Source organism: Nyctibius grandis, unplaced genomic scaffold, assembly GCF_013368605.1.
Source record: "Nyctibius grandis isolate bNycGra1 unplaced genomic scaffold, bNycGra1.pri scaffold_59_arrow_ctg1, whole genome shotgun sequence".
NCBI lineage: Eukaryota > Metazoa > Chordata > Aves > Nyctibiiformes > Nyctibiidae > Nyctibius > Nyctibius grandis.
This window is the reverse complement of record NW_027167600.1, coordinates 466,006-490,202: the sequence shown is the minus strand read 5'-3', so window position 1 is coordinate 490,202 and position 24,197 is coordinate 466,006. Positions and strand designations below refer to the sequence as shown.

Genomic DNA, 24,197 nt, shown 5'->3' with positions numbered 1-24,197 from the left:
ACCCTCAAAAACACACCCACAACATGCTCTGACATGACACAACACACACAACACACACAACACACACAACACACACCACCCACAACTGAGGACAAACAACCCCCAAAATATTGCACCCACAACACGCTCTGACATGACACAACACACACAGCACATACCACACACAAACAACACACAACTTGGCACAAACACCCCCAAAATGTTGCACCCACAACACGCTCCAACGTGGCACAACACGCTCCAATGTGACACAACACGCTCTGACACAACACACACACAACACACAACTTGGCACAAACAACCCCCAAAAACGCACCTACAACATGCTCCAACATCACACAACACACACAACACACAAACAACACACACAACACACAATTTAGGACAAACAACCCCCAAAAATGTTGCACCCACAACATGCTCCAACATGACACAACACACACAACACACAACTCGGCACAAACACCCCCCCAAAACCCCCCCCACAACACGCTCCAACACGACACAACACACACCCCGCACCCCCCGCCCTTCATCCCTACTCCTCACCCCCCAAACAGGATTTGTTTGTAAATCCCTTCCCCCCCCGTCTCCTTTTTCCCTTTTTTTCCCTTTTTCAGCCCATTTTACACCCCCCATTTCTGCACAAAAATTAATCCCCCCCCCACTGTGTCCCCCCCCCCGCCCCCGCTTGTCACTTGGGGCCAATTTCCACCTCAGTGGCCAAAAAAATTACACCCTTTTTAGTCACTCAACCCTTTTTTTGCCGACTTTCATCAAAACAATGTTTTTCTCCCCATTTTTCACCTTTTTCGAGCCAAAAATGATGTCACGGCGCAGGGCGGGGCGCTCCCCCGAGGGTGGATTTGTCATTTGGGTTTTTTTACCCTTTTTCCGGAAAAAAAATAGTAATAAAAGGAGGAGTAAGAGCTGCCCCGAGGGCACTGTGGGTGTTTGCGGCGAGGATTTGAGGAGAAAACGGAGCGTTTTGGGGCAGGTAAGTTAAAAATACCGATAAAAATAATATATTTATTAAAAAATAAATGTATTTTTTTTGCTGGAAAGAGCACAAATGTCTGGGAAGTTCTGGAATGTCCCCCCAGCAACTGGGTTTGCTCCTGGGAGCAGCTGAATTGGATCGTTCCTGGGGGATTTTTGGGGGGGAAAAAGGGAAAAGAGGAAAAAAGGGGGGAAAAAGAGGAAAGGGAAAAAAAATAAATGGGGAAAAAGGAGAAATGGGGAAAAAGGGGAGGAAAGGGGAAAAAAAGGGGGAAATGGGAGAGAAATGGGGAAAAAAGGGGAGGAAAAGGGGGAAAAAAGGGGGAAAGGGGAAAAAAGGAGGAAAGGGAAAAAACAGAGAAATGGGGAAAAAAGGGGAGGAAAGGGGAAAAAAAGGAGGAAATGGGGGAGAAATGGGGAAAAAAGGAGGAAAGGAAAAAAGAAATGGGGAAAAAAGGGGAGGAAAGGGGAAAAAAAAGGAGGAAAGGGAAAAAAAGGAGAAATGGGAAAAAATGGAGAAATGGGGAAAAAAAGGAGGAAATGGGGGGAGAAATGGGGAAAAAAGGGGAAATGGGGGAAAAAAGGGAGAAAAGGGGAAAAAGGGGAGGGAAGGGGAAAAAAAGGAGAAATGGGGAAAAAAGGGAGAGAACAGGGGAAAAAAGGAGGAAAGGGGAAAAAAAGGGGGAAATGGGGGGAGAAATGGGGGGAAAAGGGGGAAATGGGGGAAAAAGGGGAGGAAAGGGGAAAAAAAGGAGGAAAGGAAAAAAGGAGGAAAGGGAAAAAAGGGAGGAAAGGGGAAAAAAGGAGAAATGGGGAAAAAAAGGAGAAATGGGGAAAAAAGGAGGAAAGGGGAAAAAAAGGAGGAAATGGGGGAGAAATGGGGGAAAAAGGGGAAATGGGGGAAAAAGGGGAGGAAAGGGGAAAAAGGGGAGGAAAGGAAGGAGAAATGGGGAAATAGGGGGAGGAAAGGGGAAAAAAGGAGGAAATGGGGGGAGAAATGGGGAAAAAAGGGGAAATGGGGGAAAAAGGGGAGGAAAGGGGAAAAAGGGGAGGAAAGGGGGGAGAAATGGGGAAAAAAGGAGGAAAGGAAAAAAGAAATGGGGAAAAAAGGGGAGGAAAGGGAAAAAGGGGAGGAAAGGGGAAAAAAGGGGAGGAAAGGGGGCAGAAATGGAGAAAAAAAGGAGGAAAGGAAAAAAAGAAATGGGGAAAAAAGGGGAGGAAAGGAAAAAAAGGAGGAAAGGGGAAAAAAGGAGGAAAGGGGAAAAAAGGAGGAAAGAAAAAAAGGAGAAATGGGGAAAAAAGGGGAGGAAAGGGGAAAAAAAGGAGGAAATGGGGGAGAAATGGGGGGAAAAGGGGGAAATGGGGGAAAAAGGGGAGGAAAGGGGAAAAAAAGGAGGAAAGGAAAAAAGGAGGAAAGGGAAAAAAGGGAGGAAAGGGGAAAAAAGGAGAAATGGGGAAAAAAAGGAGAAATGGGGAAAAAAGGAGGAAAGGGGAAAAAAAAGGAGGAAATGGGGGAGAAATGGGGAAAAAAGGGGAAATGGGGGAAAAAGGGGAGGAAAGGGGAAAAAGGGGAGGAAAGGAAGGAGAAATGGGGAAATAGGGGGAGGAAAGGGGAAAAAGGGGAGGAAAGGGGGGAGAAATGGGGAAAAAAGGAGGAAAGGAAAAAAGAAATGGGGAAAAAAGGAGGAAAGGAAAAAAGAAATGGGGAAAAAAGGGGAGGAAAGGGGGAAAAAAGGAAGAAAGAAAAAAAGAAGAAATGGGGAAAAAAGGGGAGGAAAGGGGGAAAAAGGAGGAAAGGGGAAAAAAAGGAGGAAAGGGAAAAAAGAGGAAAGGGGAAAAAGGGGAAATGGGGAAAAGGGGGAGGAAAGGGGAAAAAAAGGAGAAATGGAAAAAAGAGAGGGAAGGAAAAAAGGGGAGGAAAAGGGGAAAAAAGGAGGAAAGGGAAAAAAGAGAAATGGGGGAAAAAGGGGGAAATGGGGAAAAAGGGGGAGGAAAGGGGAAAAAAGGAGGAAAGGGGAAAAAAGGAGAAATGGGGAAAAAGGGGGGAAAAGGAGAAAAGGGGGAAAGGGGAAAAAAGGAGAAATGGGGAAAAAGGGGGAAAAAAAGGAGGAAAGGGGAAAAAGGGAGGAAAGGGGAAAAAAGGAGGAAAGGCGAAAAAAGGGGAGGAAATGGGGAAAAGGGGGAGGAAAGGGGAAAAAAAGGAGGAAATGGGGGGAGAAATGGGGAAAAAAGGGGAAATGGGGGAAAAAGGGGAGGAAAGGAAGGAGAAATGGGGAAAAAAGGAGGAAAGGAAAAAAAGAAATGGGGAAAAAAGGGGAGGAAAGGGGGAAAAAAGGAGAAAAGGGGGAAAAAGGGTAGGAAAGCGGAAAAAAGGGGGAAAGGGGGGAGAAATGGGGAAAAAAGGAGGAAAGAGAAAAGGAGAAATGGGGAAAAAAGGGAGGAAGGTGAAAAAAAGGAGAAATGGGAAAAAAGGGGAGGAAAGGGTAAAAAAAATGAGAAAAGGGGAAAAAAGGAGGAAAGGGAAAAAAGGGGAGGAAAAGGGAAAAACAGGAGAAATGGGGAAAAAAGGAAGAAAGGAAAGGGAAAAAAAGGAGGAAAGGGAAAAAAAGGAGAAATGGGGGAAAAAAGGGGAGGAAAGAGGGGAGAAATGGGGGAAAAAAGGGGAAAAAAGGGAGGAAATGGGGGAGAAATGGGGGGAAAAGGAGGGATGGGAAAAAAAGGAGAAATGGGAAAAAAGGGAGGAAAGGGAAAAAAGGAGAAATGGGGAAAAAAGGGGAAGAAGAGGAAAAGGAAAAAGGGGGGAAAGGAGAAAAAAGAGGGGATTGGGGGGGGGAAAGGGAAAAATGGGGCAAAATAAACCAGGGGAATAGGGGAAAAAGGGGGAAAAAAGGGGGGGAAAAAAGGGGGAAAAAAGAAAAAAAAGGAGAAAAAAGGAGAAAAAAGGGAAAATGGAAAAAAGGTTAAAAGGGAAAAAGGAGAAAAAGAGGAAAAGAGGAAAGGGTGAAAAAATAAAGAGAAAAAGGAAAAAAGGAAAAAAGGAGGAAAAGGGGGGGAAAGGAGGAAAAGGGGAAAAAAGGAGGAAAAAGGGGAAAAAGGGGGGGAATTTGGGGCAGATTTTTGGGGTGGGGTGCAAGAAAATGTAGGTTTTTGGGACAGGTGTTAAGTGCAAGAAAATAGTGATTTTTGGGATGAGTCTGAGTGAAAAAAACCACATTTTTGGGGCAAGCTGAGTGCAAAAACCAGATTTTTGGGTCAGGAATGAGTGCAAAAATCAGATTTTTGGGGGCAAGGGCAATAAAACATTTTGTGGACAAGCGAAAGGGCAAAAAAATTCAGATTTTTTTCAAGGTCAAGGGCAAACGGGAGTGAAATTTTTTAAAAATTAGAGAATTTGATCATTTTCTTACCTTCTGTAGCCAAAGCACCATGGATGGTAGCCCAGGTTGGAGGAGAAACGTGCCGCTGCGGGTCTGGACTGTCGTGTTGTGGGGTGAGTTCAACCCGGGTGGAAAAATGCGTCATAACCTGTAAAATCCCCCTAAAAAAACACAAATCACCTAAAAATTAAGATTTTTCCAGCCCAAAAAGCCACATTTTTCACCCCCACCCCACGCGGCGACCGAGAAGGGACAAAATTCCCCCGCCCCGTCACACGTAGAGGGACACCAAGAGGCAAAGACCTCCCACCACGCCACGTTTTGGGGGAGATTGGGTGAAAATAGGGCAATTTTCACCCCTGGTTGCCACCCAGCCCTGGCCATGGTCCTTCAGCGTCATCTCGGAGCGTGGTTGTCCACATTTCCACCCCCGTGGTCTTTCGGAGGTGAGAGTGGACATCAAAATCCCAACTGCTCCCTTCAAATTGCTCTATCTGGTGTGAAATCCACCCAAAAAACTCATCGTTTGCCCAGAGAATTAATTAATATTTCTTCAAATTGATTTTTCTTCATATTTATAGTCCTCTCCATCGACGTTCCCTCAAAATTTCTTCTTCAATTCAATATTTGTTCAATTATTTCTCCAACTTGACAACGCAACCAATCAAAAGTCCATCCAATCAAAAGTCCATCCAATCAAAAGTCCATCAAATCAAAAGTCCATCAAATCAAAAGTCCATCCAATCAAAAGTCCATCAAATCAAAAGTCCATCCAATCAAAAGTCCATCCAATCAATAATCTATCAAATTAATGTTAATTAAAGCTTTTATTTCCCCAAAAGAACATCCCACCAAATCAATAATCCACCCGATCGCTGTTCCTCAGCCACCAAGATGACATCAGGTGCCACCTCAAGCTCAACTTGAGTCTTGCTCGCCAACTAGGGTTGCCAAATCTGACCTGATGAAGGCCCTGATGGCAAACCCTCCTCTTCCTCGGGCTCTTCTAGGTGTTGTTGACTTGCTCGGTGGCGCCGCACCGGCTCCGCATCACCTGGGCGAGGACTTCGTGGTGGCCTTCATGCAGAACGGTTTGCAGCAGACCCTCAACAGCGACTTCAAGCTGCTCATCACAGGTTATTCACCCTTCACGTCCGTGACCATCTCCATGAAGAAGCCAGGCTTGAGGATGACAGTGCAGGTGACCACAGGCCAAACCGTCCTGGTGAAGATCCCGCCCCACGCGGAGATGGTGGGGAGCAAAACCTTCGACAACGCCATGGTGTTGAGGGCCAACAACGCCATCTCCTTGGTGATGGTCAACGAGAAACCCACCTCGGTTGACTCAGCTGTGGTGTACCCAGTGCACAGGTGGGGCACGGAGTACCACGTCGTGACACCCAACGTGGGTACTGACCGCTACGGCGAGTTCGTGGTGGCCGCCTGGGATGAGCCCACCACGGTTGACGTGCACCTCAAAGCTGCGGTGACCTACCAAGGCCGATCTTACCCCCGGGGCTCAGTGCTCCCCCTCAGACTGGAGCCCTTCCAAGCAGTCCAGCTCCAAAGCCCATCTGATATGTCCGGCACACGGATCGTGGCGCAGAAACCCGTGGCCGTCTTCACCGGCCACACCTGCTTGGCCAGGTTCTCCCACTGCGACCACCTGGTGGAGCAGCTCCAGCCCGTTTCCACCTGGGGCACCACCTTCATCGTGCCGCCGTTGCCTTTCGAGACTCAATCCGACATCGTCTACGTCTCCACCTCCCAAGCGACGCGCGTCGAGTCTCAACACGGGGTCACCAAGACCGTGCGGGAGCTACGGCCCAACCGGTCAACGCTCTACGGCCTCCAAGCCTCCAACACCTTGTACCTCTCCGCCAACGCCGGCGTCCAGGTCATTTTCTTCGCCGACGGGGGTAACAAAGACGCCATCTCCTACGACCCGTTTTTTATGACCATCCCAGACGTCTCCAGCTACTGTCAATCCTACAACGTCTTCGCGTTGGACGGCTACGAGAACTACGCCTTGCTCATCGCCAAGACCTCGGAGACGTCCGGGATGACGCTCAACAAGACGCCGTTGAGGGACGTCTCGTGGAAGCCCGTCCTGGGCACCGACTACTCCTGGGCCGGGCAGAGTTTGGGGAGTCGATTTGGGGTCCACGTAGTGGAGCACAAGAAGTCCCCCTTCGGCTTGCTCAGCGTGGGGATCCGGGAGCAAAAAGCCTACGGGTCGGTGGCCGTCTGCGACAGCGGTGAGTGCCCCGTGGCCACCTCCAGGGCTCCCGTGGCCACCTCCTGCTCCCGGGTGGCTGCAACATCCCCTTTCCGTCCCCACAGTTAATAAACGCTGAGCTCAAGTGGCCAAAATTAGTTGGTTTGAGCTTAAACTCAGCTTTTCTTTGGAGCATAAGGATGGGCTGGTCTAAAATTAATCCAAGATGGCTTCGGCCTACTTTAGGAGGGGACATTTCATCTATAAATATGTAAATAATCTATAATTAAACAATCATTGAAGGGAGGCTCAAGCGATCAACTCAGATGTTCAAATCTAAGTTTAAGGTGGCCAGATCTACCTGGGATAATTTTTTTATCTATAAATAATCTAAAATAAATCTATTTATCTATAAATAATCTTAAATAAACCTATTTATCTATAAATAATCTTAATTACAGATTATTTATCTATAAATAAATCTATAAATAAATTTATAAACAATCTGTAATTAAGGAGTCAATGAAAGGAGCCTCAAGCCATCAACTTAGACGTTCAAGTCTAAGCTTAAGGTGGCTAAATCTACCCGGGATAATTTTTTTATCTATAAATAATCTTAATTACAGATTATTTATCTATAAATAATCTAAAATAAATCTATTTATCTATAAATAATCTGAATTACAGATTATTTGCCTATAAATAATCTGTAATTAAGGAATCAATGAAAGGAACCTCAAGCAATCAACTTAGACGTTCAAGTCTAAGCTTAAGGTGGCTAAATCTACCCGGGATAATTTTTTTATCTATAAATAATCTAAAATAAATCTATCTATCTATAAATAATCTTAATTACTGATTATTTATCAATAAATAATCTAAAATAAATTTATTTATCTATAAATAATCTTAAATACAGATTATTTGCCTATAAATAATCTGTAATTAAGGAATCAATGAAAGGAGCCTCAAGCGATCAACTTAGATGTTCAAATATAAGCTTAAGGTGGCTAAACCTACCTGGGATAATTTTTTTGTCTATAAATAATCTAAAATAAATCTATTTATCTATAAAAAAACTTAATTACAGATTATTTATCTATAAATAAATCTATAAATAAATCTATAAATAATCTGTAATTAAGGAATCAATGAAAGGAGACTCAAGCGATCAACTCAGATGTTCAAGTCTAAGTTTAAGGTGGCTAAATCTACCCGGGATAATTTTTTTGTCTATAAATAATCTAAAATAAATCTATTTATCTATAAATAATTGTAATTACAGATTATTTATCTATAAATAAATTTATAAATAATCTGTAATTAAGGAATCAATGAAAGGAGCCTCAAGCGATCAACTCAGATGGTCAAGTCTAAGCTTAAGGTGGCTAAATCTACCCGGGATAATTTTTTTATCTATAAATAATCTAAAATAAATCTATCTATCTATAAATAATCTTAATTACAGATTATTTATCTATAAATAATCTAAAATAAATTTATTTATCTATAAATAATCTTAGTTACAGATTATTTGTCTATAAATAATCTGTAATTAAGGAATCAATGAAAGGAACCTCAAGCAATCAACTCAGACATTCAAGTCTAAGCTTAAGGTGGCTAAATCTACCTGGGATAATTTTTGTGTCTATAAATAATCTAAAATAAATCTATTTATCTATAAAAAAATCTTAATTACAGATTATTTATCTATAAATAAATCTATAAATAAATCTATAAATAATCTGTAATTAAGGAATCAATGAAAGGAGCCTCAAGCCATCAACTTAGATGGTCAAGTCTAAGCTTAAGGTGGTTAAACCTACCCAGGATAATTTTTAATCTAGAAATAATCTATAAATAAATCATTTATAATTAAACAATCAACGAAGGGAGCTTCAAGCGATCAACTTAGACCTTCAAGTCTAAGTTCAAGGTGGCTAAACCCACCTGGGATAAATCCTTGCTTTAATATAGTGGAGATCTGGAGGTGCTGGTTGACCGTCTATGGTGACGTCTACGGTGACGTCTACGGTGACAGTGACGCTTGCGCCGCCCCGAGGCCACAAATAAGTGGCCACATCCCCCAAGGCCACCAATAATTGGCCACATCCCCCAAGGCCACCAATAATTGGCCACACCCCCCGAGGCCACCAATAATCACGTGCGATTCCTTCCAGATCCGTGTCGGCTTGTGAGGTGTCGCGCCAAGGAGACGTGCAAGCTGGAGAAGGGGGAGGCCACGTGCGTCCACGACTACATGGGGACCTGCATGGGGTCGCAGTCCCCGCAGTACCACACCTTCGACGGGGTGACCGTGGACATCCGGGGCGGCTGCGCCTACACCCTGGCCAAGTATTGCGGCGACGATCCCACCCTGGTGCCTTTCGTCGTGGAGGAGATGAAGAGCGAAGGGAATTCGAAGGAGGCGTTGACCAACGTCTACGTGTACGCCTACAACATCTCCATCCACGCAGGAGAAGGAGGCAAAATCCAGGTGGGTTTTTGCAGGCCGTGGCGGTGTTAATCTGGACAAAACCTTCTGGGCCAAGTGGAAGAGGATAATTGTGGCAGGTGAGGTTGAAATTAAAACACAAAAATGAGGAGAACCACCAAAACCACGGAGCGTTGGGAAATTTTGTGTTACAAACCAAGACGTGACAACGGAGAGGGTGTCTTGGACCTGACTCAAGATGTCCTCCGAGGTGTCTCCAATTAAACCACGCTCATTTTTTTGGTTGGCATCAAGAAAAAGGCAATTTTTAAGGATAAAACTCTACCATGAGGTTGGTTTTGTCCATGGGGTCCACCAACCACGGAGATCCACCACCAGAAGGGAGCCCAGGTGAGACTTAAGTCTATTCTACAAGGTTAGACGTGGTTTCTCCCAGCCGTACAGTTTAGTTCTCCAACTAAACCACGCTCATTTTTTTGGTTCTCATCAAGAAAAAGGCAACTTTTAAGGATAAAACTCTACCGTGAGGTTGGTTTTGTCCATGGGGTCCACCAACCCTGGAGATCCACCACCAGAAGGGAGCCTAGGTGAGACATAGGTCTAGTTTACAAGATTAGACGTGGTTTCTCCTAGTTCAGTGGTCTTAATATGAGATTTTAAGCTCTGAAGTTGAAGGAGATGCTTCTCCCATGACACATTTGGGGTTTGATCTACAGGCCATGGGGCAAAATTGATGGTCTACGTCCATAACTTCTTCTTCCCATCTGCTGAGATTGAATCCTTCTTCTTCTCCTCTCCCCCAAGGTCAACAACAAGCTCACCAGCCTACCAACCACCCTGGAAGAGGGGAAGATCCAGATCTCCCAAAACGAGGGTCGGACCATCCTCCAAACGGACTTTGGGCTGCAGGTGACCTACGATGAAGACTGGGCCATAATGGTGGCGGTGCCCAGCAGCTATTTCGGGGCCACCTGTGGCCTCTGCGGCAACTTCAACGAGGACACGGAAGACGAGATGACGCTTCCTGATGGCACTCAGGGTGCCGGTGTGGAGGATTGGGCCAAGAGCTGGCGAGATCCCTCCTGCCAGGATGATTGTGGAGACCAGGAGATGCTGCAGGACACGGCAGGCTGTGGTGAGCTCAGATGGGGAGGGTCTCCAAGCATTTTGGGGGAGAAAGAAGGGGTTCCACACGGGGATCTGACCATGGGTTCTCCAGACTTGCTGCCCAGCCCACCAAGTTGATGCTTGTAGGCATCAACTTCTCCAGCTCTGGGGAAGGGTGGTGTTGCTCTTCTCATGTCAAACCACCCCAAAATGGACCTTATCTGACTTCAGATGTCCATAACACACAGAATTAGGCGGGGTTTTCTTGAGGACCACCCCCATGGGATGTTCTGAACCACCTGTAGGCCTCAACTAGGCCAACACAGGAGCCCAACGTCCCTCTAAGTGCTTCACTCACCCCTTGTGTCGCCCTTTTTTGAGGTCTTCTTCTCAAATATCACCCCCACAGCTCGGAGATGCCCCCGAAACAGCCACTTCGAGGCCTGTGGGACGGCGTGTCCTGCCACCTGCACCGACGCCAACGCCCCCGCGTCTTGCAGCGAGCCGTGCGCAGCGAGCTGCCAGTGCAACCAGGGCTTCGTCCTCCACCATGACGCCTGCGTCCCAGTGGAGACCTGTAGTTGTCTCCACAACGGTCGCTCCTACAAGGTCCAGGAGGAGTTTTGGGAAGACGGGAGCTGCCAGAGCCGGTGTCGGTGCGAGGTCGGTGGCAAGGTGACGTGCAAGAAGGCTGGGTGCAAAGGTCATGAGAAGTGCGTCACGGTCAACGGCGTCCCCAAGTGCCAGGCCACCAAGTACTTGACCTGCATCGGGACGGGCGACCCTCACTACACCACCTTCGACGGGTTGAAGTATGACTTCCAAGGGACCTGCATCTACCAGTTCGCAGCCCTCTGCGCCCAGGACCCCCAACTGGTCCCCTTCACCGTCAAGGTGGAGAACAACAACCGGGGCAACAAAGCCGTGTCCTTCACCAAAACCGTCACCTTGGAGGTCTACGGCAACAGCATCACCATGAGCCAGGAGCACCCACGCAAGGTCAAGGTAGGCGTCCACCAAGGACCTCATGCAACTGCATCTAAACTGCTTATTTGCTGGTTTTTTCCTCAAATCCTCCTTTTTTTCTCTCAAATCCTCCTTTTTTTCTCTCAAATCCTTCTTTTTTTCCCTCAAATCCTCCTTTTTGTCCCTCAAATCCTCCTTTTTTTCCTCATTCAAGCATCAATTTCTGTCTGCCATCTCCAGAGGAAGCCCGGAGCAGATAGTTTGGATTTAAACTATTTTTAAACACTTAAAGAAGTTCCTATTAAAAAAAAAAAATTAAAAAAATAAATAAAAATATCTACAACTTGTTTACTATGTGGTGGAAACAGCCAGTTTTCGCTCCGGCAGACAAAACGAGTGAAAAATATCCATGAGTAACACCAAAACTACTTCAAAACTCATCCTCTTCGCTTGACGTCTTCCATTTTTTTCTCCCGTGGGTTTATATTTCCTTTCTCCCCGACAGCTGCAAAGTGACTCAGTTCTTCTGGGAACGGTTCAATTCCCACCTCGTTGTAGCCAAAGTGTTGCACAAAAGGCTTAGCTACAACTTTCCCTTCACTTTTTCTCTCTGAATAATAATATTTTCCGTTTAATATCGAACTGGAAACCGTCCTTAGGCAAAAGGTTTTTGCAGAAACACCCAAATCTTGAGTAATTTGCGTTTGCTTGGAAATCCCCCCTGGGTGGTGTAGAAACACCCAAAAATCTCAAGCGATTTGTGGTTGACCATAAAATCTCCTCCGTGTGAGGAATTCTTCTCCTCTGGAGAAGAGGAGGCTCAGAGGTGACCTTAGTGCAGTCTACAACTACCTGAAGGGAGGGTGGAGTGGGGTGGGAGTCGGCCTCTTCTCCCAGGTGACAGGACAAGAGGACACAGCCTCAAGCTTGGCCATGGGAGGGTCAGGTTGGCCATCAGGAAGCATTTCTTCTCAGCAAGGGTCATTAGACACTGGAAGGGGCTGCCCAGGGAGGTGGTGGAGCCACCATCTCTGGAGGGGTTGAAGACAAAACTGGACACGGCACTTAGTGCCCTGGTCTAGTTGTCATGGTGGTGTCAGGGCCATGGTTGGACTTGATGAGCCCAGAGGGCTCTTCCAACCTGATTGAGTCTGGGATTCTGTAAGTCCAAGCCTTAACCCAACACTGCCAAGGCCACCACTAACCCATGTCCCTCAGCACAACATCTACACAGCTTTTGAACCCCTCCAGAGATGGGGACTCCACCACCTCCCTGGGCAGCCCCTTCCAATGGCTAATGACCCTTGCTGAGAAGAAATGCTTCCTGATGGCCAACCTGACCCTCCCCTGGCCAAGCTTGAGGCTGTGTCCTCTTGTCCTGTCGCTGGTTGCCCAGGAGAAGAGGCCAACTCCCACCCTGCTACAACCTCCCTTCAGGTAGTTGTAGACCACAATCCTCCCCCGTGCAAAAGGTTTTGCACAAACGCCCACATCTCGCGTGTTTTGCACTAGCCCTTTGCCACCTGGTGCCACCACCCGCCCTCCCCATCACCTTCCCCAGGTCAACGGCACCTTCGTGGAGCTCCCGTTCACCCAGAAGGGCCAGTTCGAGCTCTACTACAGCGGCGTCCACGGCTTCGCCCGCACCGCCTTCGGCCTGCGCGTGAGCTTCGACTGGTACAGCTACGCCCGCGTCATCGTCCCCGACTCCTACGCCGGCGCCGTCTGCGGCCTCTGCGGCAACGCCAACGGCGACGCCGGCGATGACTTCATCACCCGCGACGGCCAACGGGCCGCGGATGAAATCCAGCTGGCCGACAGCTGGAAGGTGGGCGACGTCCCCAGCTGCTCGGCCGGTTGCGTGGGGGATTGCCCGGCGTGCAACGAGGAGCAGAAACAGCCCTACCGCGGCGACGGCTACTGCGGGGTCATCGCCAGGACGGGGGGACCCTTCCGGGCTTGCCACCACGTCGTCGACCCCGCGCCGTTCCTGGAGGACTGCGCCTTTGACGCCTGCCACTACAAAGGCCACCGGGACACCTTGTGCAAAGCCATCGCCGCCTACGTGACGGAGTGCCAGAGCCACGGCGTCGGCGTGGAGCAGTGGAGGACGCCGACCTTCTGCGGTGAGCGGGGCCACAAGGGGATTCCAACCCCCCCCCCCCCGCCCCAAAATAAGGTTTTGAGCCCAACCACCCACCCTTGGCTTCGCTCGGCGTCATGGAAACACAAAAACGCTCCAAAATCGGTTTTATTCACCCCGTTTCCAACATCTTGCAACTCAATTAGTCAACTAGACCAGGGCACCAAGTGCCGTGTCCAGTCTTGTCTTCAACCCCTCCAGAGATGGTGACTCCACCACCTCCCTGGGCAGCCCCTTCCAGTGTCTAATGACCCTTGCTGAGAAGAAATGCTTGGAAAGGAGCTTTGGGTTGGGAAGGACCTTGAAGACCATCAAGTCATGTTGCCATGGTGGTGTCAGGGCAACGGTTGGACTCGATGAGCCCAGAGGGCTCTTCCAACCTCATTGAGTTTGTAAGTCCAACCATTAACCCAACACTGCCAAGGCCACCACTAACCATGTCCCTCAGCACCACATCTCCACGGCTTTTAAACCCCTCCAGAGATGGTGACTCCACCACCTCCCTGAGCCCCTTCCAACATCTGATGACCCTTGCTGAGAAGAAATGCTTCCTAATGTCCAACCTGACCCTCCCCTGGTGAAGCTTGAGGCTGTGTCCTCTTGTCCTATCGCTAGTCACCTGGAGAAGAGGCCAACTCCCACCCCGCTACAACTTCCCTTCACGTAGTTGTAGACTGCGTTGTTGTAGACTGTGATGTCCCACCACCAAGGACTTGCTCTTAGTTGCCCCTCAACCCTTGATGGAGACACTCGCCCTGATACTTCCAGCTCCAAATCCACGTGGGGCTTCATATTTTTCTCCTCCCCTTCTCGCAGGTCCCTCTTGCCCCCGTCACTCGCACTACGAGCTCTGCGGGAGCAGCTGCGCGGCCACGTGCCGCGGCGGAGCCACCCCCGAGGGCTGCGCGTCGGCGCCGTGCGCCGAAGGCTGCTTCTGCGACGAGGGCTTCGTCCTCAGCGGCGACGAGTGCGTGCGGGCGGGCGAGTGCGGCTGCGAGCACCGGGGCCGCTACTACAAGAAGGGCGAGGATTTCTACGCCACGTGCGGGGAGAGGTGCCGTTGCAAAGGCGGCGGGGCGGTGGAGTGCGAGGAAGTCTTCTGCGGCGCCCACGAGGAGTGTCGGGTGGAGGACGGGGTGTTGGGGTGCTACCCCGCCGGCTACGGGCGGTTGGTGGTGTCGGGAGACCCCCACTACGTGACGTTCGACGGGCGAGCCTTCGACCTCCGGGGGTCCTGCACCTACGTCCTGGCGCGGCTCTGCAAGGCGGAGCAGCGGCTGACCAACTTCTCGGTGCTGCTGGAGCACGAGGTGAGCCGAGGGGGCAACCTGGCCCTGATGAAGAAGGTGGTGGTCACCATCCACGGGTACACAGTCAGCATGGAGAGAGGACGCAAGTGGGAGGTGACGGTAAGTTGCGTGGGCGTGTAAAATACTCCGATTTGGAAGGTGGGGTGTACCCAACGTGTGTGTAAACACCTCCTCGTCCTACGTGCACCCCCCAGGTGGACGGGGAGCGCTACACGCTGCCGCTGGTGACGGAGGACAAGAAGCTACGGGTTGGCCAAGAAGGCAACAACATCGTCCTCCAGACGGCCGCCGGCCTCCGCCTCCTCTACAACGTGGCCACCTACCTCCTCGTCACCATCCCCGACGCCTACCGCGGCCGCGTCTGCGGGCTGGGCGGCAACTACAACGGGGACCCCGGCGACGACTTCCAGCTGCCCGGCGGGTCCCTGGCGCGGAGCACCGAGGAGTTCGTCACCTCCTGGAAGACGCCGGCGGAGGAAGGCGCGTGCACCGACGGCTGCGACGGCACGGCGTGCCCCGCGTGCGACGCCGCCGACGCCGCCCCCTACGGCGCCGCCGACTCCTGCGGGCTCATCCGCGACCCGGCGGGACCTTTCGGGCCGTGCCACCCGCGGGTGAGCCCGGTGGAGTATTTCAACCACTGCCTTCACGACCTCTGCGCCGCCCACGGCGCCCGCGACGTCCTGTGCCACGGCCTCCAAGCCTACGCCGCCGCGTGCCAAGCCGCCGGCGCCGCGATCGGCGGGTGGAGAACAACCACGTTTTGCCGTAAGTCCTCCAGAACACCCCCACGGCGCCACCCCAACTCCTTTTTTCCCTCCAAAGCCACATTTTCCCCCAGAAAAACCCTCCAATTTTGCCATCGTGGCCTTTTTTGGTCCTTCTTTCCACGAAGACGACGTACGAACGACCCGTGTAACAGCGCACGACGCTGCTTTTTGCTTCATTTCCCCCAAAATCTATCAAATACCCCAAAATTATTTCTAAACCTCCCAAAAAAGCTCGTTTGAGGGCTTCAAGCACCTATTTCCCACCAAAAAAACCACCCCAGGAGGAAGAAATTCCAACTCACCACCTCCAAAAGGTCAATATTTGCATGAAATTAACCCAAAACGGGCACCCACTCACGCCTCAAGGTGATGAGTGATATGCAAATGCTTCAAGTTGGGTGTTAAAACCAGCATTGGGTTGGTTGAACGTCTTCTGAAGCCATCAGAGATGTCCAAGACCATCGGTCAACCATGGAGACACCCCATTGGCTCCGGGAAAAAGGGTCATGAGGTTTTTTTGGGGGGAAATAATGGTTTTTGTCCCTTTTTCCCAGCTCTCGCCTGCCCACCCCACAGCCACTACGAGCTTTGCACCCGCACGTGCGACTTCACCTGCGCCAGCCTCACCACCAGCACCCCGTGCAGCTGGACGTGCTTCGAGGGCTGCCAGTGCGATGACGGGTACCTCTTCGATGGAGAAACCTGCGTGTCCCTGGAGCAGTGTGGCTGCGTCCACCAGGGACGGTATTTCAAGGTGGGGTTGACCATCAAGGCTTGGGGTTGGTGGTTTTGGGGGGAATCAGGTTGAGGAAGGGTTGGGGGTGGGTTGTCCCACCTCATCGATGCAACTGGGTTGGGGATTCAGTCTTTGATGGGGTAGGTTGTCCCATCTAGATGATGCAATGGGTTTGGGGACTCAGTCTTCCATGAGGTGGGTTGTCCCATCTAGATGATGCAACGGGTTTGGGGACTCAGTCTTGCATGAGGTGGGTTGTCCCATCTAGATGGTGCAACGGGTTTGGGGACTCAGTCTTCCATGAGGTGGGTTGTCCCATCTAGATGATGCAACGGGTTTGGGGACTCAGTCTTCCATGAGGTGGGTTGTCCCAACTAGATGATGCAATGGGTTTGGGGACTCAGTCTTCCATGAGGTGGGTTGTCCCAACTAGATGATGCAATGGGTTTGGGGACTCAATCTTCCATGAGGTGGGTTGTCCCACCTAGACGGGTCAACAGATCTGGGGACTCATTCATTGAGGTGGGTTGTCCCACCTAGATGGGTCAACAGATCTGGGGACTCATTTGTTGAGGTGGGTTGTCCCATCTAGATGATGGAACGGGTTTGGAGATTCCACCTCTGATGAGGTTGGTTGTCCCATGTAGTCAACGCAACTGGTTTTGGGCCTCAATCTTCAACGAGGTGGGTTGTCCCACCTAGATGGGTCAACAGATCTGGGGACTCATTGGTGAGGTGGGTTGTTCCATCTAGATGATGGAATGGGTTTGGAGATTCCACCTCTGATGAGGTTGGTTGTCCCACGTAGTCAACACAGTTTGGGCCTCAACCTTCCATGAGGTGGGTTGTCCCACCTAGATGGGTCAACAGATCTGGGGACTCATTTGGTGAGGTGGGTTGTCCCATCTAGATGGTGCAACGGGTTTGTGGATTCCACCTCTGATGAGGTTGGTTGTCCCACGTAGTCAACACCGTTTGGGCCTCAATCTTCAACGAGGTGGGTTGTCCCATCTAGATGATGCAACTGGTTTTGGGCCTCAATCTTCCATGAGGTGGGTTCTCCCACCTACATGGGTCAACAGATCTGGGGACTCATTTGTTGAGGTGGGTTGTCCCATCTAGATGATGGAACAGATTTGGGGGTTCCACCTCTGATGAGGTTGGTTGTCCCACGTAGTCAACGCAGTTTGGGCCTCAACCTTCCATGAGGTGGGTTGTCCCACCTAGATGGGTCAACAGATCTGGGGACTCATTTGGTGAGGTGGGTTGTCCCACCTAGATGGGTCAACAGATCTGGGGACTCATTCGGTGAGGTGGGTTGTCCCATCTAGATGTTGCAACGGATTTATGGATTCCACCTCTGATGAGGTTGGTTGTCCCACGTAGTCAACGCAGTTTGGGCCTCAACCTTCCATGAGGTGGGTTGTCCCACCTAGATGGGTCAACAGATCTGGGGACTCATTTGTTGAGGTGGGTTGTCCCACCTAGATGATGGAACAGATTTGGGGATCCCACCTCTGATGAGGTTGGTTGTCCCATGTAGTCAACGCAACTGGTTTTGGGCCTCAATCTTCAACGAGGTGGGTTGTCCCACCTAGATGGGTCAACAGATCTGGGGACTCATTTGGTGAGGTGGATTCCCACCTAGATGGGTCAACAGATCCCATCTAGATGGATCTCCCAAACTTGGAGATGGATGAACCTCTGAGCCTTTCTTCTCCAGGTGGGGGAGACCATCATCTCCAGCAACTGCTCCATGAAATGCAACTGCCACCCATCCCGGGGCCTCATCTGCGAGGACCTCCGGTGTCCCCAGGACGAGGTGTGCACCACGCGGGACGGGGCGCAGCGGTGCGTCAAGCGGCGAGGCCGGTGCCGGGTCTCACCGGGGGCTTCCTTGACCACGTTTGACGGCGCCAAGGGCAGGCTCTTGGCCAGCGGCACCTACAAGGTGGCCGCCCTTTGCGACGAGAAGTCACCCAACTGGTTCAAGGTGGTGGTGGAGGTCAGCGAGTGCCGGGACGACAACACCCCGGCCGCGGCGGCCATCTTTGTCTTCTTCCGCGACGCTTTTATCACCGTGAATGCCAACATGGAGGTGTGGGTAAGCAGGGCGTGGACAACCCTTGATGAGCAAGATGAAGTCATCAAGACGTGGAAGTTGGGTGGGATTTATCTCCTCCACCTTCAGACGCCCTTAGGTGTCCAACCTCAACGATATCTTTGCGCCGCACTATTTTTTCGGGGCATTCTGGGATATTTTTAACCCTTTTCTGATGTTTCTCCTCGCTGCAGGTCAACGGTCTCTTCACCCGCCTTCCAGCTGTGGTGGCCAAAGCCATCTCCTTGACCACCGCAGCGGAGAACATCACCATCTCCCACCCGTCGGGGATGGACGTGCTCTTCAGCCCCAGCGGGGAGGTGACGGTGACGGTTGGGGCCACCTTGGCCAACCGGCTCTGCGCCCCCTGCGGCAACTTCAACGGTGAACCCAACGATGACCTGAAGCTCCCTGATGGCCGCGCCGTGAGGAGCATCGCCGAGGTGGTGGACGCTTGGAAGGCCAGGGACTTTGCGGGATGGTGAGTGACCCCCCGACGTCCCTCCCTAAACCGCGGGTTGGGCTTAGTTAAGCCGGGGGCAAGCAAGAGGGGAGGGGGCAACCTCCAGGGGGCATCAAGGGGTTGGGGTGGGTGGCACGCGGGAAGGTCTTCTCCAGCTTTGGTTTCATCCACAGCGACTGACACGCAAACCCAAGGAGATTGTGCCGGTGAGTGACGCTTCTCCTCCTCTGCTGTCACCTCTCGCCCAGTATAGAGCCCTTTTGCCCAGTATAGAGCTCATTTGCCCAGTATAGAGCCATTTTGCCCAGTATAGAGCCATTTTGCCCAATATAGAGCTCTTTTGCCCAATATGGCGCCATTTTGCCCAGTATAGAGCCATCTTGCCCAGTATAGAGCCATCTTGCCCAGTATAGAGCCCTTTTACCCAGTATAGAGCTATTTTGCCCAGTATAGAGCTCTTTTTGCCCAGTATAAAGCTCTTTTTGCCCAGTATGGAACCATTTTGCCCAGTATAGAGCTCTTTTTGCCCAATATGGCGCCATTTTGCCCAGTATAGAGCCATTTTGCCCAGTATAGAGCTCTTTTGCCCAATATGGCGCCATTTTGCCCAGTATAGAGCCATTTTGCCCAGTATAGAGCTCTTTTTGCCCAATATGGCGCCATTTTGCCCAATATGGAGCCATTTTCCCCAGTATAGAGCTCTTTTGCCCACTATTGAGCCATTTTGCCCAGTATAGAGCTCTTTTGCCCAGTATAGAGCCATTTTGCCCAATATGGCGCCATTTTGCCCAATATGGAGCCATTTTGCCCAGTATAGAGCTCTTTTGCCCAGTATAGAACCATTTTGCCCAGTATGGGGCCATTTTGCCCAGTATAAAGCTCTTTTTGCCCAGTATAAAGCTCATTTTGCCCAGTATAGAGCCATTTTGCCCAATATGGCGCCATTTTGCCCAGTATAGAGCCCTTTTGCCCAGTATAGAGCCATTTTGCCCAATATGGAGCCATTTTGCCCAGTATAGAGCTCTTTTTGCCCAGTATGGAGCCATTTTGACAAGTATAGAGCTCTTTTGCCCAGTATAGAGCTCTTTTTGCCCAGTATAAAGCTCATTTTGCCCAGTATAGAGCTCTTTTGCCCAGTATAGAGCTCTTTTTGCCCAGTATAGAGCTCTTTTTGCCCAGTATAGAGCCATTTTGCCCAATATGGCACCATTTTGCCCAGTATAGAGCCATCTTGCCCAGTATAGAGCCATTTTTCCCCAGTATAGAGCTCTTTGGCCCAATATGGCGCCATTTTGCCCAGTATAGAGCCATTTTGCCCAGTATAGAGCTCTTTTTGCCCAATATGGCACCATTTTGCCCAATATGGAGCCATTTTCCCCAGTATAGAGCTCTTTTGCCCAGTACAAAGCTCTTTTTGCCCAGTATGGAGCCATCTTGCCCAGTACAGAGCTCTTTTGCCCAGTATAGAGCTCTTTTTCCCCAGTATAGAGCTCTTTTTGCCCAGTATAGAGCCATTTTGCTCAGTATAGAGCTCTTTGGCCCAATATGGAGCCATTCTGCCCAGTATAGAGCTCTTTTTCCCCAGTATGGAGCCATTTTGTCCAGTATAGAGCTCTTTTTGCCCAGTATAAAGCTCTTTTTGCCCAGTATAAAGCTCATTTTGCCCAGTATAGAGCCATTTTCCCCAGTATAAAGCTCTTTTTGCCCAGTATGGAGCCATTTTGCCCAGTATAGAGCCATTTTCCCCAGTATAAAGCTCTTTTTGCCCAGTATAGAGCCATTTTGCCCAGTATAGAGCTCTTTTTGCCCAGTATAAAGCTCTTTTTGCCCAGTATGGAGCCATTTTCCCCAGTATAAAGCTCTTTTTCCCCAGTATAAAGCTATTTTTCCCCAGTACGGAGCCATTTTGCCCAGTATAGAGCAATGCTGAGGATGAGGAAGGGCCATGAGGTCTTCTTCTGACCATGGCCCACCCTTCCTCTCTTTCAGCCACGCCTCCAACCTGGTGAGGACGGAAGTGGAGGCCCCCGTCTACCCCATGGAGTAGGACGGAGGCGAGAAGAACGTGTCCACGCAGTTGTAAATAAATAACTCCTGGAGAGGTCCTCACGCCTCTCCAGGGACCAACCACCATCTTGGGTTGAGGTTCTCCACTCTTGGGCTGAGGTTCTCCACTCTTGGGTTGAGGTTCTCCAATTGGGTTGAGGTTCTCCACTCTTGGGTTGAGGTTCTCCACCCTTGGGTTGAGGTTCTCCACCCTTGGGTTGAGGTTCTCCAGCCTTGGCTTGAGGTTCTCCACTCTTGGGTTGAGGTTCTCCAATTGGGTTGAGGTTCTCCAATTGGGTTGAGGTTCTCCACTCTTGGCTTGAGGTTCTCCACTCTTGGGTTGAGGTTCTCCACTCTTGGCTTGAGGTTCTCCAGCCTTGGCTTGAGGTTCTCCACTCTTGGGTTGAGGTTCTCCAGCGTTGGGTTGAGGTTCTCCACTCTTGGGTTGAGGTTCTCCAATTGGGTTGAGGTTCTCCACCCTTGGGTTGAGTTTCTCCACCCTTGGGTTGAGGTTCTCCAATTGGGTTGAGGTTCTCCACTCTTGGGTTGAGGTTCTCCAGCCTTGGGTTGAGGTTCTCCACCCTTGGGTTGAGGTTCTCCACTTGGGTTGAGGTTCTCCAGCCTTGGCTTGAGGTTCTCCAGCGTTGGGTTGATGTTCTCCACTCTTGGGTTGAGGTTCTCCAATTGGGTTGAGGTTCTCCAATTGGGTTGAAGTTCTCCAGCCTTGGCTTGAGGTTCTCCACTCTTGGGTTGAGGTTCTCCACTCTTGGGTTGAGGTTCTCCAGCGTTGGGTTGAGGTTCTCCAGCGTTGGGTTGAGGTTCTCCACTCTTGGGCTGAGGTTCTCCACTCTTGGGTTGAGGTTCTCCAATTGGGTTGAGGTTCTCCACTCTTGGGTTGAGGTTCTCCAATTGGGTTGAGGTTCTCCACCCTTGGGTTGAGGTTCTCCAATTGGGTTGAGGTTCTCCACTCTTGGCTTGAGGTTCTCCAATTGGGTTGAGGTTCTCCACTCTTGGCTTGAGGTTCTCCACTCTTGGGTTGAGGTTCTCCAATTGGGTTGAGGTTCTCCACTCTCGGGTTGACGTTCTCCAGCCTTGGGTTGAGGTTCTCCAATTGGGTTGAGGTTCTCCACTCTTGGGTTGAGGTTCTCCACTCTTGGGTTGAGGTTCTCCAATTGGGTTGAGGTTCTCCAGCCTTGGGTTGAGGTTCTCCAATTGGGTTGAGGTTCTCCAGCCTTGGCTTGAGGTTCTCCACTCTTGGGTTGAGGTTCTCCACTCTTGGGTTGAGGTTCTCCAATTGGGTTGAGGTTCTCCACTCTTGGGTTGAGGTTCTCCAGCGTTGGGTTGAGGTTCTCCAATTGGGTTGAGGTTCTCCAGCGTTGGGTTGAGGTTCTCCACTCTTGGGTTGAGGTTCTCCACCCTTGGGTTGAGGTTCTCCACTCTTGGCTTGAGGTTCTCCACCCTTGGGTTGAGGTTCTCCAATTGGGTTGAGGTTCTCCACTCTTGGGTTGAGGTTCTCCACTTGGGTTGAGGTTCTCCAGCCTTGGCTTGAGGTTCTCCAGCGTTGGGTTGATGTTCTCCACTCTTGGGTTGAGGTTCTCCAATTGGGTTGAGGTTCTCCAGCCTTGGCTTGAGGTTCTCCAGCGTTGGGTTGAGGTTCTCCACTCTTGGGTTGAGGTTCTCCAATTGGGTTGAGGTTCTCCAATTGGGTTGAGGTTCTCCAGCCTTGGGTTGAGGTTCTCCACTCTTGGGTTGAGGTTCTCCACTCTTGGGTTGAGGTTCTCCAATTGGGTTGAGGTTCTCCAGCCTTGGGTTGAGGTTCTCCAATTGGGTTGAGGTTCTCCAATTGGGTTGAGGTTCTCCACTCTTGGGTTGAGGTTCTCCACTCTTGGGTTGAGGTTCTCCACTCTTGGGTGACAGACCCCACCCAACGTCTCTCTGTTGCCACCACAATCAGGGGGAACAGCCTGAACTAATTAATGACGACGAGGCCCCGGATAATTAATTAGGACAAATCCCAAAGCAATTAAAAAAAACCCAAAGCAATTAAAGCAAATCCCGAAGCAATTAACGCAAATCTCAATTAATTAATTTTGTTATAAATCATTTAATTAATTGTGTTATAAATCACTTAATTAATTTTCTTATAAATTACTTTGTTATAAATAATTTAATAAATTTCGTTATAAATCAATTAATTTTGTCATAAATAGTTTGTTATAAATCACTTAATTGTTATACATAATTTAATTAATTTTGTTATAAATAATTTAGTTAATTTTGATATAAATCACTTAATTAATTTTGTTAAAAATCACTTAATTTTCCTATAAATCACTTAATATTCTTATAAATAATTTAATTAATTTTTTAATAAATCAATTAATTTTGTTATAAATCACTTAATTTTGTTATAAATCACTTAATTAATTTTGTTATAAATCACTTAATTTTGTTATAAATCACTTAATTAATTTTGTTATAAATCACTTAATTTTGTTATAAATCACTTAATTAATTTTATTATAGATCATTTAATTAATTCCGTTATAAATTACAATTAATTTTGTTATAAATCACTTTATTATAAATCATTTAATTAATTTTGTTTAAAAGAATTTAATTAATTTTGTTACAAATCACTTTATTATAAATCATTTAATTAATTTTGTTTAAAAGAATTTAATTAATTTTGTTACAAATCACTTTATTATAAATCATTTAATTAATTTTGTTTAAAAGAATTTAATTAATTTTGTTACAAATCACTTTATTATAAATCATTTAATTAATTTTATTTAAAAGAATTTAATTAATTTTGTTATAAATCAATTAATTTTGCTATAAATCTCTTAATTAATTTTGTTATCAATCGTTTAATTAATTTTGTTATAATCAATTAATTTTGTTATAAATCATTTAAGTAATTTTGTTATAAATCACTTAATTAATTTTTTTCTAAATCACTTAATTAATTTTGTTTTAAAACACTTAATTAGATTATAAATCAATTAATTTCGTTACCAATCCCTTAATTACCCCCGCCCCCCTCCCCCGCTCTCCCCAGCCCCGAATCCCCCCGCCCGGCGCTAATTAACGGGCATTAATCACGCGGGGGCTGGCGCCAAATAGGGGGGGGGCATCGGGGGGCACCGGGACCCACCGCGACCCACATCGCGACCCACATCGGGGGGCGCCGCGCCCCACATCGAGGGTTATCGCGACCCACATCGCGACCCACATCGGGGTGTGTCGGGACCCACATCGAGGGTTATCGCGACCCACATCGAGGGGCGCCGCGACCCACATCGCGACCCACATCGGGGGACACTGCGACCCCCATCGCGCCCCACATCGGGGGGTGTCGGGACCCACATCGAGGGTTATCGCGACCCACATCGAGGGGCGTCGCAACCCACATCGAGACCCACATCGGGGGGCGCCGCGACCCACATCGAGACCCACATCGAGACCCACATCGAGACCCACATCGAGGGTTATCGCGACCC

General features: G+C 49.2%; 2 protein-coding genes across 3 annotated transcripts; both read left to right on the top strand.

The window, feature by feature from the left end:
• The first annotated feature begins 948 nt into the window (after positions 1-948).
• Positions 949-5,954, top strand: LOC137677437 (IgGFc-binding protein-like). Its single transcript, XM_068424740.1, has 4 exons — positions 949-997; positions 4,416-4,489; positions 5,387-5,875; positions 5,938-5,954. Exons 2-4 carry the CDS (start codon positions 4,426-4,428, stop codon positions 5,952-5,954), a joined length of 570 nt encoding a protein of 189 aa, XP_068280841.1. The 5' UTR covers positions 949-997; positions 4,416-4,425.
• Positions 5,885-20,778, top strand: LOC137677423 (IgGFc-binding protein-like). Of its 2 annotated transcripts, XM_068424727.1 has the most exons (12): positions 5,885-6,634; positions 8,775-9,091; positions 9,854-10,184; positions 10,566-11,161; positions 12,684-13,248; positions 14,082-14,674; positions 14,770-15,343; positions 15,900-16,099; positions 17,805-18,185; positions 18,377-18,663; positions 18,819-18,851; positions 20,635-20,778. In XM_068424727.1, exons 1-11 carry the CDS (start codon positions 5,956-5,958, stop codon positions 18,823-18,825), a joined length of 4,530 nt encoding a protein of 1,509 aa, XP_068280828.1. In that variant the 5' UTR covers positions 5,885-5,955; the 3' UTR covers positions 18,826-18,851; positions 20,635-20,778. The 2 variants fall into 2 exon arrangements, with proteins under 2 accessions (XP_068280828.1, XP_068280827.1); XM_068424726.1 differs by lacking the exon at positions 18,819-18,851.
• The last annotated feature ends 3,419 nt before the right edge of the window (positions 20,779-24,197 follow it).

Excerpts from the sequence above, each read along its gene's own strand:
- LOC137677437 (XM_068424740.1), top strand. The coding sequence starts at position 4,426 with ATGGATGGTAGCCCAGGTTGGAGGAGAAACGTGCCGCTGCGGGTCTGG. Across the intron at positions 4,490-5,386 it reads CTGGACTGTCGTGTTGTGGG|GTGTTGTTGACTTGCTCGGT; the intron begins GTGAGTTCAACC and ends GGGCTCTTCTAG.
- LOC137677423 (XM_068424726.1), top strand. The coding sequence starts at position 5,956 with ATGTCCGGCACACGGATCGTGGCGCAGAAACCCGTGGCCGTCTTCACC. Across the intron at positions 14,675-14,769 it reads GACGCAAGTGGGAGGTGACG|GTGGACGGGGAGCGCTACAC; the intron begins GTAAGTTGCGTG and ends TGCACCCCCCAG. Across the intron at positions 16,100-17,804 it reads ACCAGGGACGGTATTTCAAG|GTGGGGGAGACCATCATCTC; the intron begins GTGGGGTTGACC and ends TTTCTTCTCCAG.